General features: G+C 42.0%; 1 protein-coding gene across 4 annotated transcripts in view; it reads left to right on the top strand.

Annotated features, from left to right (window-relative positions):
- The window catches only part of gabra3 (gamma-aminobutyric acid type A receptor subunit alpha3), a 101,562-nt gene that overhangs the window by 67,889 nt on the left and 14,712 nt on the right, over nucleotides 1–18,961 (top strand). For all 4 annotated transcript variants that reach the window (XM_030438827.1, XM_030438825.1, XM_030438828.1 and 1 more), the window contains exons 5-9: nucleotides 6,595–6,815; nucleotides 11,360–11,442; nucleotides 13,460–13,603; nucleotides 15,900–16,052; nucleotides 18,355–18,560. In XM_030438827.1, the coding sequence (XP_030294687.1) occupies nucleotides 6,595–6,815; nucleotides 11,360–11,442; nucleotides 13,460–13,603; nucleotides 15,900–16,052; nucleotides 18,355–18,560 (807 nt within the window). The remainder of the gene's footprint in view (nucleotides 1–6,594; nucleotides 6,816–11,359; nucleotides 11,443–13,459; nucleotides 13,604–15,899; nucleotides 16,053–18,354; nucleotides 18,561–18,961) is intronic.

Below are 18,961 nucleotides of genomic sequence, written 5' to 3'. Positions count from 1 at the left end.
AAGCTAGCGGAGGTTAGATGCCCCGGACTATGTGCTGAGACCCTATTTGTACTGTTGCTGAAGTTTGGTGCTGTTCTGAGCATTATTTGTGGATTTTTGGTGGCGGTTTATATTTGGATCCATTTACTGCAGTGTATTGTTGCCGTGCGGTCGTTTCTGAGGTTGATAAAACTCCGTAAATTAGCGGTCTGCTAACTTGATCTCTTGAGAGGGAGTCTAACACAGTTTCACGGTGATTTAGACCATGGATTAAACTTATACCGGAATATCCCTTTAAGCTCATTGTGACCAGCTGATTGATTCACATAGTTTGTATGTTTTGGCCTTGAGAAAGCAATGTCAGTTCACGCAGTGTTCGTAAAACGCTGTGTCAGCTTAGTTTAAGCGAGCAGTGACGCACGATTAGACATTTTGACCTTTTCAATCTTTCCGTCACCAAAACAGTCCTGACAGACTAACATGGTTAAAAATGCTCTGCAGGTTGCGTTTGCTTTACGCATCATGAGCTGTTTTTACAGCACACTGGTTTGATTGAAATAGTGCCACAGGCGGCTGAAATGCACGCTGTGTGGATAGTCCAAAAGCGTAAAGGGACAGTTCACCCCACAGTCAGAAATACATATTTTTCCTCTTCCATCTGTCGTACATTTTTTTTCCCATTTTGATTGGTTTTATGCAAGTTGCGGGGAAGAGATGTCTGCCTTTCTCGAATATAATGCACCTAAACATCAGTCGGCTTTTCAAATTCATTTGAAAAACTCGACAGCAGAGTTGTGCTGTCAAAGGTTCAATAACCGGTGTGTGATTTTTTTTCATTTGAGAGAAGGTAGACATCTCTACTGCGATGTCTCCAAAATTTAGCAACTCAAATATTGGCTAAACCGCACTACAGCCAGGAGGAAAAGTACAAATTTTTAACTTAAAGGACTGTCCCTTTAACTGCAGGGAATGAGGGCCAAACCCTTGACTCTGGTATTAAAGTCAGTAGATAAGTCATGTCCATTATCTACTAATCGCGCATACATACATATTTTTTGGACGTTTTATATGCAGACGATGTGTTTGTATACGTGTGTGTGTATTTAACATTAATCAACGTGATTTAAAATTGTTTTTTTTTTACTTTCAAAGTGTGTTGGCGTTCTTTCCCTGAGAGCCGCTCACAATAACCATCAGTTAAAGCACTTCTATGTAGAAATTGGCCGTTTTGTGCGACACGGCGGTCAACCATACAAATCCCGGGTGTGTAACAATAAGTCAGACATGATGTAGGTGCTAGCTACAAACAAAACTCATCACGTCATAACAGTGTAATGTGTTGAAGACTTGTATCAGGATGTCCATAGTGCAGAAGCTGTTGTTTTAAGTTAAAAAGTTACATAATGCTGCTTTAATAATCTTAGCTTGTGTTTCGACTGGTATAAACATGTTCACTTGCAATATATCCTTCATTTGTTTCCTGCTGTCTCATTCTCGGCTCATTATACATGTGAGTTCCGTATCAGCGTCTGGTGTGTTGCGCAACGACGTGCTGAAACATTTCTCTCCAGAAGCTCGTGAGCGCCGAGAGATAATTAGAGTTGGTATGGGATTCACAGCTCAGTGCGAGTCTCACGCAGGTTTTCACTCCCAGCAGGGAAAGGTGAACAAGCGCAGAGGAACCGAAGCGAGAGAGGATAATTGACAACCTGAGAGCAAGATGGATTAGTAATTAAGACATTAATCAAATCTTTGGCTAATCATTACAATGCCCAGTGTGTGAAATTAAGAAAGAGCCAGGTCGAATGGATACACTGCCTCCAGAAAAGTGGTGTGTATCATCACCACGGCGGCTAATCAGAATGTTATATCTGGTCTGTCAGAAACAAGACATCACAACATAGATCACACATAGCATTTCTGCGCATTAATTGGGGAAACAGCTCTCTCTCGCACAATATCAGATCTCGTCAGGGGCACTAAATCAAACACGTCAAAGCCAGTCAGCTGATGTAGATAAACAAGGACGTGTGCGTCACGCTGTAGCCGGGCAAAGAACACTGGACGAGAAGTTACCGTGCAGAACATAACAGAGATTTCCATTTGTGGGGCTCAGCGTCTTGTTTGGGTCGCTGTGCTCTCAGATGTGACCAACGGTGTTTTTTGAAATATGTTTTGGAAAAAAGGAAGAAAAATACTTCCACTTCAAAACAGCAGATGCACGTCTGCTCTGAAAAAAAAACACACAACTAAAAAGATCCAAGTGACTTCCTGTAAGCCGAGGACGAAAAGATGAGTTAAAAACTAAATGTGATCACATTATTGAAATGTGATCTAATAACCAAATGTTTAGAATTTAATGAACTCATTAATTTAAGATAAAAGGCTGCATTAATATTCTATCAGATATTAGACACAACCTTCCTGCCGTTATCAGAGAACCAGACACTGTGTCATCTTTTTTAACGTCTGGACTCATTTAGCCCGGTCTGCCGTACATCCTTACCTTAACTGCCACCTTATCAGCCTTTCCCATCACTTCTCCTCATTTCCCCTTCATGCTCATCATCTTCTCGCTCCTTCGAGCGCTGCTATTGGCTGCTTCGCCTTCTCTCATTATTGCATGTCTACTTTTATCCATTCGTGCGTTCTTCTTTCCCTGCTGAGCCTCGCTCTGACAATCATACAGTGTTTACTGGAAGTGTTCCGTAATTAACCTCCACTCGATAACAGAGATCCGTTTAGTTATGGCATATAGGGCGATGACTGATTTCTACATCATTAAACACAGAGACAGTTTGAATTCAATTCATTTGTTTAACTTTATTGGGCTCTGCACAGCATGTGGCAGGAAATACCAAGGTATATAAGAACTGCAGTATTCTCCGATCAATATGTTAAACCTGATTTCAGAATTTAAATAGAGAAACTATGTTCTGGTTTTCCCTCTGGCGTCCTACAGCTGCTCTGCCTCACCTCTCAGCATTTACATGACACTTGAGAAAACTGAATTACTGTGTTAGTCCGACTATGATCGGATTTTTAAGATACATGTAAACACCTTAGTCTGACAAAAATCCGACCGGATCGGATTTCTCATAGTCGGATTAAAACACCTAGATTATTCGCTTGATAGTCGCATTACTCGTGCATGTATACGTTCCATCAGATCAGATCAGATTTTGCGTTCTGCGCAGGCGCGAGATTTCTTTCCCGGGGCCGTGAGCAGGAAGTAGAAGGACGGCGACGGCGGCGTCTTTCCTCCGAAATCACCGCAAGCAAGCATTGTGCATCTAGTTTGTGTAATTATCCTGTGCACCATATATGAAATTTACAAAGATGTAACTTCGTCTCGCTCTTCGTACGCCATCTTTCTCGAATGCCGATGCAGTTTGTTGTTGCTGGTGAGGTGGAGGTGGCTCTGTTACCACTAGTTGAAATGGGTACAGCGCCACCTGGTGTATAGTGCCAATAATCCGATTTTCTCACCGGCATGTATACTCGGACAATTGCAGTTGTCTGATTGAGTAGCACAGTCGAACTGTGGCTGTAATCCGACTAAGATGTGCATATAAACGTACTGAGTGAGTTTGCTTATGCACATTAGCAGCCGTTAGCTAGCTGGTAGCTCAGAGCTCGGGGAGTGTCGGTGTTAACGAGTGTGAGCCATTTGCAGATAATGGGAACAATCCTCATTGCAGCACTCGTCAACTTCGCTGCGTTGTTATTCATGTCGTTTTTTATCCAGTTGTCATGGACATTTGTTAATTAAAGCAACATAAATACAAATACCTCATAAATATTTGATGTAATCTGTATATAAGGTTGTGAAAGACGCACCGCTCACCTCCAGTGCTCCACCTCCAAACCATCCAATGACTCTCCTTCTTCCCCTCTGCACCACATTTGCTTAGTCTCCACTTTCTCCATGCTTTCTAATAAAAAAGGCAGGATGCCAAAAGTATGCATTCAGGCGTAAAAAAAAAAAAAGAAGGACGATGTGTATTTTATTTCTGTATTCATGAATCTATTTGCAGTGCGACCATTCAGGTGCCATGAGCGCGTTTTAAAGGATCGTTCAAATTACGGTTGTTTACTGCGGTAAATCTATTCACGATCCTCGCCGTTGTAAAAAAGACATTTTGAAAACTACTGTTGGGTGGAAGCGCCGCTCTGTCTCCTCTGTCAAGGGGAAATCAATCACTCAGTCCCTGGAGGAACACCAGCTGGCATTTGAACTGATTGTACCATTTGGCCTTCTGTGTGGAGATTGACTATACATTTTCCTCCGTCCTGTTGTTCAATCCTCAAATTAATTCCTTGTGTTTACGGGAGCTTTCTGTCCAAAAAGAAGAAGAGGGAAAAAAATTAGTTATGGCTTCATCCAGCTGGGCCAAGCACGCATTTACGGTCTTTTATTCACCGCTGGAGGGTTTTTTTTTTTCATCGATTGGGATGAGATTTGGCAAATGTTTGTTGGATCCCATAAAGAAAAAGGCAAAGGGACTAAAGTGCATAACATAGTGTTTAAACTGTAGGTAATGGGTATTTAAATGGTCCACGGCTTCTCTGTGCCAGGACGGAACAAACTTTCTTGTAGCGTTGCCAGAAAGTTCTGCTCGAAGATGCACAGGACACGGAACGATAAATCACCATATAGTGTGTGTCCCGGAGTCCCGTGTGTGTTCATCAGTCTTTTCAGGTGACCTGTGGAGTCCTCTGTTGTCTGCACCGGGCATTTAATTTACAGCCAAACTTAAACGGGGTGTGATTAGCATAAAAAGGTAGATAAATCGCTGTGTTTTTTAGCCCACCTTAGACGTTACCGAGCTGAGACGACGTTAAATGAGAAAAACACAAAGTGGGAAAAGAAACAAGACGGCGGCGTTGTGTGTTTTGTCACAATCGTGCCTTTATCTGTCTGCGACGCTCTCTGCGGGCTTTATTAAGAGCACTGTTGCGAGCACGGATGAAGCTGAATTTTTATGTCATGCCATGCTGGCAGCAGCCGCCGCCCGCCAGAGGCATAACGTTTCCAGCCCGTCCCCTCCGTACATCCATCCGTCCCTTTCACATGAACGTCTTCGGGGAATTCCTTCAAAATCTGGCACAAGCATGCACTAGATGAACTTCTTTCATTTTGGTGTGCAAAGGTCAACATCAGTGACAATGTGATGATGATATCTTTTAAAATATTCCTCTGAAGTCTTCACTGTGTGAGTCAGGGCAGAAATGTATGCAGACTGGAAGGCGGAGGCGTACAACCCAGAGGCGGTAATTCTATTTTCTTTTTTTTCTTTTTTAATGGCACTGTAGGCACGCAGGTCTCCAGGAGGTCAATCGCATCAATTAACAGACCATCCTGTGCCATTTAGAGGAGCCCTGTTGATGTGTCGAGCGGAGGCTGTACACCTCTCCTGCTGAGGACGACGGCTCCCCGCGGTTAAAGCCACTGAGATATGACTTTTCGAATTTTGTCGCTCAGGGAGAAGACAATTACAGCTCGCTGGCGAGCGAGCGCTGCACACGAGCCCTTTCACTGTACGTGCACAAAGAGAATTAAAGAGAAGCACATGCGCCGCGCTCTCTATCGATCACCGATAATGCATGTTGTTGCGTGAGATAACGACTGCTCACTTCCATCTCACTCTGTTGAAGCTGCTGCATTCAGTCTGCACAGCCGCTGTACGCAGCTGATGAGGGGAGGCTGTTGCTAGGACACCGGCTCCTATTGAATGAACAGTGTCAAATAAATTCCCTTTGACCGGCTACTTCCTGCATTCATTTTACTTTATTTACTTTTTTTTTTTTTTTTTGCGTGTGCTGAAGACAACACAAGAAAAAGACCTTGGCTGCATATTTAACAGAAAATAGATGTATCACAAGGTCTCTCGCTGAGGCTCAGTTGTGTCTCGGTCCACGCGTAGGCTTTGAAAGATAAACGTTGCATCGCTAACAGAGTAGTAATTACATGATGCGGGAATACATCTCTTTGAAAATAGAGCAAACCAGACAATATCTGATATGACATTTATATTTGTTGGATAGAGGCTGAATGCAGCGGACAGGTAACGTTGTCGCAGTGTGTTGTTGACGGATGGCGTGTCACTTAAAAATCACGACTGACTGAAAGCAGTTTCACATATAGTTGCTACAAGTAATGATTTCAATGATATTTAGTGTTGTTAGTCCTGAAAAAATACTTGTTTGCATGAATTGGACTTTAATTCTCTAGAATATAGACTTATTTGCATTTATACATTTAAGAGTTAGCTTTTCTTTCTTCCTTTCATCCCTTTAGATGCTTTTTGAAAATGACCTCAACGATGTCAGAACATGTTTTGCATATTCATATGAGTGTCCATATGTTTGACGAGCGTTGGCTTTTATCTAGCAGAGCAGTAAACCCCTTGTAGCAGCAGAGATTTTGACTTGTCAAAGCATGAAAGAGCGCAGGTGTCAATAACAACACGGCTCTGTTCCAATAGGTGTCACATTTTGATGGTACGGTATCTTGTAATAGGCTGAATGGTGTTTCTGTCCCTTAACTTGTAACCATTGGCGTCAACTGCCATCTTGACACTAAACTAATCTTTTGCGCTCCGTCCCCCTCAGGAGTACACCATCGACGTCTTCTTCCGTCAGAGTTGGAGGGACGAGCGGCTGAAGTTCGACGGGCCCATGCAGGTGTTACCCCTCAACAACCTCCTGGCCAGTAAGATCTGGACCCCCGATACCTTTTTCCACAACGGGAAGAAATCTGTGGCCCACAACATGACGACTCCGAACAAACTACTACGGCTAGTCGACAACGGCACGCTTCTATACACGATGAGGTGAGCCACGTCTTCGTAAACTCAGTGCTTTGCTTTAACGCGTCATTTGAAGCAAATGTTGACTGCCAAATGCGAATTTTATTCATGAATAACACCATCAGCGGTCAGATTGGTCCCTGATAAACATTAACTGCATTGGCACCAAATCTCCTCGGTAGATGGAGGCTGACTGGCAGCCTGACACCGTTTCTATCCGCTTTCGAGTCTCCATTATAGACTAAACGAAGGAGTGAACTCACATTTTGTCCTGTATTTTTGGCAGCTGTTACTCTGAGGAAAATGGAAAGCGGCCGGGTTGTCTTTATCAGCCCAATCGATAAAACTACTTGAAAAAAAACCAAAGAGTCCACAGCCGCGCTATTCACTCTATGAGGCTGCATGTATATAATTTGCCTGCAATGCAAGTACACACACACACACACACAAATGGCCACCATCCAAGAGTAGTACAGTAACATTTGCTCGCGAGGACACACCGAGTACAGCGGAGGCTGGCAGGCATTAATGTTCAGGACATGTACACGTGAATCTTAAACACAGAAATGTCAAACTGAACTGACTGCTGGTGACGGAGCGCGCTGCTGTCAGCTCAGCTGTGACTCACGGTACCTCGCCGCCTGGTTTAAAGCTTAGTTAAACTGCGAATGACACAGAATGTCAGAATGTGACAGACCTGCAAATAGTTGAGCCGTTAACATTAACACTGCTTATGTAAGACTGGTTTTGTACTGGGATGTACCTAACAGCTTAACAATAGACTGAGCTCGCGCCTGAACCGCTGACAGTCCGAACACAAAGACATTAAAGTGTTCGCTGTTTGATATCCTGATCGCAAAGCTGCAGCTGACGTGAGCTCACCTGCAGCCAGGGCCAAACAATCTGAACCTTCACAGGACCACAAAACTTTAGGTGAAGTATCAACAACTCTGACATCATCAGGAATTAATTCGATGGTTGGATAAGTTGTAGTTAAAGATAACTTGGCTTTTCCTGACATTAGCTTAGTTTCTATTATTTACTAGCATGAGCTAACACTCTGTCGTTGGTCGTGGAGGTTTGGACTTGTTTCTTACAGCTGAAATTACATTTTTTTTCGTTTTTACAAAGAGAGAAAAGTACTGAAGAATGTTCTACCCGACCCAACCCGTGTGTCACATATGTTTCCACGCACACAACTCCATGAATTATCACTTGATTGCAGGTCGCCATTGTGAGTTCCATCATCTCCAGAACTGAAGCAAAAATAATTGATTGGTTTTCAATCCACCTCATAATTGCAGCTGTCAGTCACTCGGCCGTCCCTGCACCTTTGCTTGGGAGCCTTGAATCACTTGAAAAAGAAATATGTTCACGATCCTCATCCACAAGGCCACTATTGATTTTCAAGGGTATAAAATTAAATAGTGAATTTTCTTTTTTGTTGTAGTCCCACGTGAGCAGATTTGATGCGGCTGCAGTTCTGCCAAGGCCATAGAAAACGTCTGAGCTCTGATGGGAGTATTAACAAGCACCATTGTGTTTGAATAACCAAATACATATGAATGATAACTATAAAGCATCTTTGAAACCGTGTTATTGGTCATCACATATTCAGTTTGAAGCCATTTCTACAAACATTCCTCTTCACTTTCAAGCTGCCAATCCAAAACTTAAGGTTTATTCAGATCCTGTGACTCATGGACACAATAATAATCTGCAATTATTCCTTTTTTTGTAGCCATCACCATAGAAAATATCAAAAGAAATCAAAAACCTAATATGCAAAACGTTGTTCAATTCGCCGGCCACCTTAACTTCATAATGGAGCACCGGCTGATAAAAAAGAAGGAGGGAAATGTTGCCTGTATTGTTAAAGGTGCTGAATAAAACTCAAACTGAGGGAATTATAACACTTTTACCTTACCACACTTGACAGGTATTAGTCTGAAGTATATCAACGCCGTACCTGTTGTCGATTTTTACGCTTCTCACAAGGAAAAAAAAAAAACTAAATCCCTTTAATCAGCACGTCTACAGCATCTGAGCTGAAGAACGCTGCGAACAGCTTCCACTCTGCAGGATTGCGTCATTATTTTTGAATTGAGAGAGCTGCTATTGTCTGCCTGCGCTGCTGCAGCCTCGCCTTTCTCTTTTCTTCTCACTTCACCTCAGTTTAACTCAAACTCAATGCTTAATTCTGCTTTTCTGATAGAGAATATTAGTGTATGAACAGTCATCAAACGCAGTGGGGTATATTTTTTGGTAGTTTAAACTTTTTTGGGGGAGGTAGAATTTATTTGCTCATAAATCCCCCCCCCCACCAGGATCCACTGGACAGCGACTGCAACATTATTAAATACTGTTGGATTTCAGTTGATAGGAAACTGAATACACCGTCTGTTCAGTGTGTTCTACATTAGATCTTTCTTTTTTTGCCAAGGTCAGTCAGTTAACACTTGGATGCTGGAGGAAAAATCTCAACAACTGTGGAATATAATGCCGTGAAGCTTTGTACAGGCATTCAACACCCACAGAGAATGAATCTTACTGACTTATAATGATGCTGCCGCTTCTTATCCAGCACCACAGTTAGGCCACAATGTTTCCTCGACTGCGGTTTATCACTATCTACCTGTAAAGCCAGCAAAATTCCCACCAGCCTCGGTGGTTTGTTACGTTACATGGTAAACATTGTACCTGCTAAACGTTAGCATGCTAGCGTGCTGATTTGAGCATTTAGCATAAAGCACTGACATGTCAAAAAAGCCGCTAGCATGGCTGTAGACTCTTCTTACCTTTACACTAAGTATGAGTCCTTTTTATGCACAGACAGCTTCTTTGCAGTCTTATTCTGTTCTCTGCAATCTCTGATCGTTGTTCATGTTTTTTTAATGCTTTTGTTTCCGTCAGAATGTGCGTGCAGCTTAGGAACAAGATGAATGTGTTGCCGGTTTAAGTGCCGAGCGATTTAAATGCGGCGATGAGTTTCTTTAAAGCTGATTTATGTTGCATTGCGTTAATTTGCCAAAGTTACTCAGCTACTTATCAGTAATGAGGCAGCACCCAGGAAAAGCAGCCGAGAGGGTGTAATAAAGGGATCACAGGGTTGTTGCAAGTGCATCACACGGAGCTAATTAGAAACGATAAGTTTGTCTGCAGAAGCGGGACGTAAGAGCTGCAACAAGTGGAACATTCTGCAGCGAGAAATCATGTTTGTGCGAGTGGGAAGAGTTAAATCGAACGGGACAAGTAACTTTTTTAATCATCCTCATCACAGCTAGTGTTCAAGCTTTATTCAGTGTAGTTGACACTGCTTAAATAATCCAGTTTTGGATGCACAGACTGTTGTAAAATTAGTGATAATAACCCAGTTTGGTGTCCATTTTATAAAAAACAACTCAAGCAGAGATTAATGGGATTAAGTGGGTGCCATCTTTTACACCTAGCACCCTTAAGGAGCAGGATCTCGAGGGGGGGCTCCCAAGCCTGTCAAGTCCAACAAAGCAACAGGACCAGATGGTTTCAGTGGGCAGGCCTTCAAAAACTACATGATGGTGTACTGGGAAGTCTGGCAAAAAGAGCACCCGAATGCTCAACAGCAAGGCAGACAGGTTAGAAACTAAAATCTAGCTTTGATGAAAGCAAAAAAATGCAAAAACTAAATGCGTGCAGCAAAAGACTGGCATAAAGAGTAGTAATGGAGCTAAAAACTAAACAAAACCGTCAAGACCAGGGAGATTAAAAAAAATCAGTCACAAGAAAGTCAGACTGCTCAATGGCTGGAAAAAGCCGGTATTCAATGTTAAAAAAGCGTCATTGCAGATGAAAAACTGAAATGACCGGAGCAGAAAGGTTCAATTCATGTGTTCATGTTTTACCGACTTCTTTCCTCACTCATCAATATCATCTGGTGTTTCAGCTGGAAGTTATAACGATGGGCAAAACACGCCATTACCCTCAGCAAAACTACTGACTTCTCTGTGTTTCCACATAAATCATCTAACGTACATACGTAACTCAAAAGCAAAGGTTTAGCTGTATGTGCACTATTATAATCACATTATGATCACGTGTGACCAGTTTGATTGATACGTGTTTCTGTTGAACTCAGCAAATCTAACCAACACGTGATCTCCATTAATCACGTATGAGTGAGATGATATGCACCATTTCTCTTTTTCTTTTTCTTTTTTCTTTTTTACCTCCGAAGCGCATTTTTATTGCTGATGAAATAAACTCTGGTGCTCTCTGGAGATTGTTTCTTTGTTGTCAGTCAGTTAAACACTCATTACCGCTGGTGGCTGTGGGAGGAAGGAGATGCTGCGATGTCTGTTCTCCCTCCAGTTTTTCACCTCAAACACACACACCGTGGTTTTTAAATGACCTTATTTGATATCCAAGCAGTAACCGTACATGTAAACTCAACGGGAGATATTGAAAATGCTCTCTTTCTTTTTTGTTTCTGGTGACATACGTAACAATGCATTCATAACAGCCGCCTCCACCAAACTGCAGCCTGACCAGTGAAGTCTCTCCCTTTGTCTCTCTCTCTGCTCCCGCCTCAGGTTGACTATTCATGCCGAGTGCCCCATGCACCTGGAGGATTTCCCGATGGATGCACACGCCTGTCCTCTGAAATTTGGAAGTTGTAAGTCAGTCCAGATGGTCACAACAAAAAAACAACAACAAAAAAAAAGTTTGCGATAAAGATTTCACTGCAGAAAAAAATAAAAAAAAACAGTGGTGATTGTTCTCTGCAGGTGCATTTCCTGTCCTGGAAAGACTTCAGAGAACTCAAACTGCACTCACCCCCCCTCACACTATAAATATGACACTATGGGATAACTTTGATAAGAAGAGTTTTCTTTTTAGAAGCCAACAACTGGCTTGAAGTGAGAGTGAGAGAGTCCCTTGATAAATTCATACCCAGGAGTCTGCAGCCTCGCTAGCAGCTCTGCGAGGCTGCGCTCAGGTAGAGCAGCGCGATAATGACAGAAATATACTAATGTTTAACAGGTAATGCTTACTATCTCAGTATCTCGGTGTAGCGTGTTAGCATGCTATTATTTGCTAATTAGTAGCACAATGGCAGCTGAGGGTGATGGAGATTAGGGGAGACTGGGGTAAGATAAGCCATTTTTCATATTTAGGATCACTACATCGAGGCAATCATTGTTTTGTCACTAACTAATATATCTGCATATATTTCAGGATGTTGTGCATCCCCTCAAACAAACAGAATGAGTGTAAACACAACTGTTTCGATAATATAGCATGTCCTAAAAAAGTGGTCTTGTGGCACAACTTACCCCATGTATGTGGTAAGTTCAGCATAGGAGCGGGGTAAATTGAGCCGTAACCCTACTCCCTCCACTCACCTTCTCCCTCCCTAAATAACAGTCTCTTCTTCACATTCATGTGTATTTTTATTCATTATACACAATTCAACAGGTACAATAACCTTTGTATTAATATTGCATATTACTGTTAAACAGCTGTTTTGTTGTTGCTGTTAACATGGGAATACCTTAAAGTGCGCTTGGGAAGAGAACATGAACAGCTGTGTTTTTGGAAAGAAAACACCAGAACAGAATTATAGTTTCTTGGTGTTCTTGCTGACAGTAAGGTCAGGATGGACTAGTAACACATTTGAACAATCTGAACTGACACTCTCATCCTCTCGTCATCATTCCTTCCTTCCTTCCTCTGTCTATCCTCCCTTCTCCATCTTCGTTAAACTCCTCCCTCCATCTTCCTCTTATTCCATCTATCCCCATCTTAACCTCGATCCATCCATCACTTACCTCTGCTAGGTGGCTCAACTTACCCCAGAGCTACCATTTTGACTTTATTAGCTCCCACAGCTAAAATGGTGCACTTTTATGCTAGATTTATAACCTCATGTTGTAGCTCATAGATACCACAATTGATGCATAAAACAAATTTAAAATTATCTATTTTGGTCTAAACACAATTCTCATGAAACTTACCATTTACAATTGTACAATTTACGACTTACTAAATTAACTTTCAAGGGTGAAAAATGTCTTTTTGGAAATAAACGTCAAACCACTTTACCCATGTGGTTCTTACCTTCACAGACTCCATGAAATGATGCCTTCCTCCTAAATATTTGGTCACATAATCAATGTTTTTTACCGTTTTCCAGCAACAAGGGGTGGCTCAACTTACCCTTTGGCTCAACTTACCCCAGAGCTACCATTTTGACTTTATTAGCCCCCACAGCTAAAATGGTGCACTTTTATGCTAGGTATATGTTCTCATGTTGTAGCTCACAGATACCACAATTGATGTATAAAACAAATTTAAAATTATCTATTTTGGTCTAAACACAATTCTCATGAAACTTAGGATAGACTAAATTCACTTTCAAGAGTGAAAAATGTTTTTTTTGGAAATAAACGATGAACCACTTTACCCATGTGGTTCTTACCTTCACAGACTCCATGAAATGATGCCTTCCTCCTAAATATTTGGTCACATGATCAATGTTTTTTACCGTTTCCCAGCAACAAGGGATGGCTCAACTTACCCTTTGGCTCAACTTACCCCAGTCTCCCCTACAGATACAGAGGGGAACTATTTAAAAACAGGTGCATTGTAACTCCTCTAAATATCTCACCTGTCCTTCTGTTTTTATCCAGATGCCTACACTAACAACGAGGTGATCTACCTGTGGACGCAGGGAGACGAGAGGTCCGTCGCCGTCGCCGAGGACGGCTCCCGGCTGAACCAGTACGACCTGCTGGGACACGTTATTGGCAAAGAAACCATCAGCTCCAGCACAGGTACACAAAACGCCAGCCTGGACATCAGCATCGTATTAACTCCGCAGGAATCCCAGGTTTCTTGCGGACACACCAAATCGAATTTCGATTGAGGATACTGCAAGAAAGAACAAAATTAGTGTGTCATGGGATGAAGCTACCTTTGAAAACATAAACTCTTATTAGATTATCTGCATAAAATTGGCATTAAATTAAATTTACCGTCCTTCCTTCCTTTCTGTCGACACCTACTCTCATCACATCTTTTGTGTGTTTTCGTTAAAACTCACAGTCGGCACTTTTTTTTATCCAGTTTCTGTCATTTTGCATTCAGCTTGCATTATTTGGGTCCACCGAGAAAAAATGATGACTTATCAGCTTTTTTTTGGGGGGGGGGAAACTATTCAGCATATTTATAAAGATATTATGAAGAGGTGTGCCAGAGGTGAAAGACTTATTTCCACTCTGTGTGGAGAGTGATGATATTCCAGAGTAAGCGTAAAAATTAAAAGAAATTCAGCCACCAGACCGCGGCGTTGATCAAATATTCATTTGATCTTAAATCCTCTTGGTCAGAAACATTTTATCCGTCACAATCAAATCGATTCAGTCCTCTCTGGGGGGAGATTTATGCTCGCACGTTAACATAAAGGGATAAAATAACAAAGGTGAGGGCAAGTGTCTGGTAATATATAAAAGAATTCAACCACCTCAGACAAAAGATAAAATTATATACAATCATTTATAAGAAATTGCACGTCTCTCAGGCAAACACAGCAGTCAACATAACTAAAACACCAATCACGAGCTTCAGGGAAGAAGGATGTATAAAGAACATATTACTGCAGTAGATGGATAAAAGGTTGCTTCAATGGGCCGTTTGGTAATTATTGAAAGAGTGCGTAGCTTAATACTGAGCCGCACCGGCCGTCCATTCTCAGAGATACAACCTCTGCGGTGAAGCTGGTTGTTTGTGAGCTACAAAGCTACGTAGATCCGTCAGACGCCCCCTGTGTTTGAGACTACACTTCCATTAAACCCTTTTGTTGGATGTTTCTCCCAGGAAGCAAAAACACTGCATTAAAAGCTGTTGAATTAACAGCACTCGCGAGAGGACTCTTCCCTTTCAGCCAAGTCTTTATTGCAGAGCTTTTCACTGGTTTAACCTCAAGTCAAGTGAATTGCAGAGGTATTCTGAAGGAAAAACGACCAACTAAAGCCTGATAACACGTGCTGAAATCCAAGGCGGAGTCAACATGATTCCGCTTTTATAAACTGCTTCGGCAAAAAAAATCAAATTTCTTTAAACTTTAAACCTAATGGACTACAGTGAGCCAAGGGAGTGAGGAGGGATTTGAGCCGGTTCAGCTCTGGTTAGAATCTGCTCAGGAAAAAAGAAAAAGCACCGCAGGGAATGAGAGGCTGTTTTCTCATATCTTTGCAACACAGATTACAGACGTGGCAAAGAGAGCTGCTGCTCAGGGGAACTGTAAAGTTGTCCAGTTTGGGTTTTTTTTTTGCTGCCATCAGTGACGAAACCTGAGCTGAAGGAACACGTTCAACATCGAGGGGTTTACAGTGACGCAGGCGGGATGTTATTCACATCCACTGCAAGAAAAGTATATCGGAAAATGTAACTCTTTAAAGGGAAACTCATCTTGAAAATCTATTTTATATTATTTGGAGGATCAAAACGTCTGGCATGAGCTGGATAAGTGGCTCTGAAGACGTTTGTGTGCTCTTCTTTTCTTTTGTCATCTTTCAAAAGATACCAAAGCTCCTTCAAGGGCAGCATGATAATCAGACAACTGAAGGGAACTAAGACACAAATAACATATTATTAAGATTTTAGCTCAATATTTGACTTGTAAATGTCTCCGGGTCTCTAAGACGGGTGACATCTGACTTGTTTCACACACACGTCATTAAATCTGCGCCCAACGAGTCGAGTCAGCGACGCGACATCCGTCATTTAATGTGTTTCTGCGCGTTCAAATTCTTCTTTTTGTGCTTTTTTTTCTCGTCGCATCCTCGTTTATAATCTGCAGTGAAATCGACGTCAGCACATCGCAACCTCTCTCTCCATATATGACGTATTTAAACCAACATTTTCCTTGATTTTGGTTTGAAAATGGTTTAACAGCTCATCTAAAGGGGACTGAAGACAATCCTATGAGCTACTTTGATGATGCATCTTAATGTTTTAATCTTCCTTTGAATATTTTAGGCATATGCTCCTTCCAACTGGCTGTATTAATAATAATGACCCTGTGTGTCTCTCTCCATCTCTCTCTATGTTTTCTCTCCCATCCCTTAGGAGAGTATGTAGTGATGACAACGTATTTCCATTTGAAAAGGAAAATTGGCTATTTTGTGATTCAAACCTACCTCCCCTGCATCATGACTGTCATACTGTCTCAAGTCTCCTTCTGGCTAAACAGAGAATCGGTTCCTGCTCGCACTGTATTTGGTGAGTGCCATCTTGTGTTTTTATCATCCAACTCTGCTCTAAATCATTAACTGAACAGGTTAGATAATTACGATGGATAGCGTTTTTTTTGAGCTTATGAGTTAAGAGCGAGACAAATGTGCAGAGCTGCGTTTTGTTCCTCCGTCGAACGATTCAGCAAAGTGGTGAGGTTCAGCAAAAAACAAGGTTTCCCGGGAAAAGTTCTAATTAACATAACGATGTACAAGAACACAGCGTGGTGCATTTAGGTGCACGTGGGCATGAATGAGCAATTTGTTCTTCCATCAAAAGTATTGACTTTACCCAAACTCCGTGGCTGCAAACGCTAATTAATCAAAGCTACGTCAGAGCGAAGTTGGGGAGTACAGAAGTGGGAACGCGCGGCAGGTGATGGACGAGGCGAAGAGGATGTTTGGCTGCTTTGTCGCCAGCTCGGTTTTAAAATCACTCGCTGAGCTCGAGGTGCATTAGCGAGCATGAGACACATCGGTTTATAAAAACAGACGTGATCCCTGCAGAAGCTACATGGACTCTTTAATAAGGGTCAGATCAGATGTTGGCAGTCAGAGAACAAAACAGATCAGAGGATCAAATCCTCGACGTTTGAAACACATAAGAATATCTGACGCAAACGTTAATGGATAATATTTTAAAAAGATGTCAGCTGCATACACTCAGGCGTGTTATCCTCCCGTCGTACTGTGAATAATAATTGATTCAATTTGTCCGTCTAGCACCGTCCACGTTAAGAACATCATGTCTGCTTAGACACTCAAAAGATGAGATGTAATTTAGCCTTCCCCCCCGTCTTCGTTCAGATGTTATTGTGTTGCATCATCTATGAAAGAGCCCCTTAACCCCCGTGTTTGTTGAATGATTAGCATTTTGATTTGAAAATGAAGCAACCGCGTACATGAGGGAGCGCACATTATAGGATAGCTTTCCGAGCATCATGGGGAAGAAGAAAAGAAAACACTGTTCTCGTGAATTCTCTCTGAAGGATCACGGCTCCTTCAAAAACACACCGACGAGAACAATTTCCCCTGAGTAGGCATCTGAAAATCATTTCAGTCGCATGAGAAGATTCAGTTTGTAGTGGACTGAATGAGGACGAGGAGCTGTAATCAGTGTCACTGTATGTCGGTGGAATGAAAAAGGACACGGTTGCCATAGTGTTCTTTGTATCTTTGTATTTGCATTCACGCTGTCGAATCATTGATCACCTGAAATAAGCATCTTGAAACTGCACTTTTACCTGATCTGATTGTAACAGCCGTCACCGGCTAAAATTATGTTTAAGAATGTCCTCATTGGTATTGCAAGCACCTCATGTCCTCAAATTGTCCTCTTTTTAACACTGTGCTATTAAAAATACGCTATAAATAAACTCATTGAACACATCAGACAGTTAAAATATTGGAATATAGTCGAGTTGTGCAAAAAAAACGCCCGCATAAATCAACCTCTGTTCTTAAAACAAAGTCAACAGCGACCGATCAATCTTTCTGTCACAAATTCTAATTTGTCAGCCACGACTCGGTGGAATGAGTTGACCTCGCTGTTGGGCGACACGATCGTTCGTAGAGCCGACCGTGGATCTTTCGTGTCATCCGATCGGATAGATGGGAGCAGACAGAGTGATTGCTTTTAGGTGGTTGGGTGGGCGACCGTCGTCCGAGCGCAACTTTAATTCCCACCAGCAGTAAAGTTATTCGTGAAAAGTGTGATTTATTAGATGGGGGTTCACTTTCACATGTTGTAATTGAAAGTCTTGATCAGAGTCGGGCACAAGAGATGTACGCAGGATAAGAGCGTGTCAGGTTCTGTTTGTAGATGTTTTTGACCTTGTAAATCCACTAAACAGAGCTTTAAAAAAGGACATCTATTGATGCTAGCAAACAAATTCGCCAGACAGGTTTAAACAAAAAAAATAAAGGCTGAAACGGTTCTCTGCATTGAGTTTTTCGACCTTGCACGACCGACCCACTGTGCTATCGTACGATGTTGTGCACTGTTGAACTTTGTGTTTTGTCAAGTTGTAGATCTGCAATGCAGTGGAACATCACAACATTAATTTGACTTTATAAGCTCGAAAAAGTCCTGAGTCATTAGGCGGTTTAAACTTGTCTGAAGCTTCTGTTCCGTGGCCCCTCGTAGACTCTGTTTTGCAGCTTCCTGGTTCCCAAAAAAATCCCTAAAAATAAGTCAAATGTTTCCACTATTGATGGCTAAAGCTGAACTTGCCTTTTAAGTGTTTGCTCAAAAAAGAATCCATTAACTGATGTTTTCATTTTATCCTCAGGGGTCACCACTGTCCTAACCATGACCACCTTGAGCATCAGTGCTAGAAACTCCCTCCCCAAGGTGGCCTATGCCACCGCCATGGACTGGTTCATGGCGGTGTGCTATGCCTTTGTCTTCTCTGCCTTGATTGAGTTTGCCACAGTCAACTACTTCACCAAGCGCAGCTGGGCATGGGATGGGAAAAAAGAGGGCATGGAAATAAGGGTGAGTGGTTCTTATTTATGTATCTTTTTCTTTTTCTTTTTTATTTGAAAGACGTGACACACTCGCACCAACATTGACAATCACAAACACGCCATCATGACAGTCGAAAGCCAGACAGTGTTTCAGAAAAAGGAGTCTACGTTCTGACTTTATCTTCCTATGAAATTCAAGATTAATGGTCCCCCATCTCTTGATTTGATAACCTTGTTAAAAAAAAAAAAAAAAGGCTCCAAGCTCAGTCAGTCCTCATTTTACACCGAAAGACCGACGGGGGCAAATTGCACTTTTGGAAACACTGATAGAAAGTTTCTCCTCCTTAAAGGAGCCCAGAGTACTCTATAAAGACTATAAAGAGAGGTTTTATTTATTCATTAACAGCCAAATGGAACAGGGACAGCGGG

This window comes from Sparus aurata, chromosome 13, assembly GCF_900880675.1.
Source record: "Sparus aurata chromosome 13, fSpaAur1.1, whole genome shotgun sequence".
NCBI classification, from domain to species: domain Eukaryota; kingdom Metazoa; phylum Chordata; class Actinopteri; order Spariformes; family Sparidae; genus Sparus; species Sparus aurata.
The sequence above is the reverse complement of the archived record's forward strand: the minus strand, read 5'-3'. Positions and strand labels throughout refer to the sequence as shown.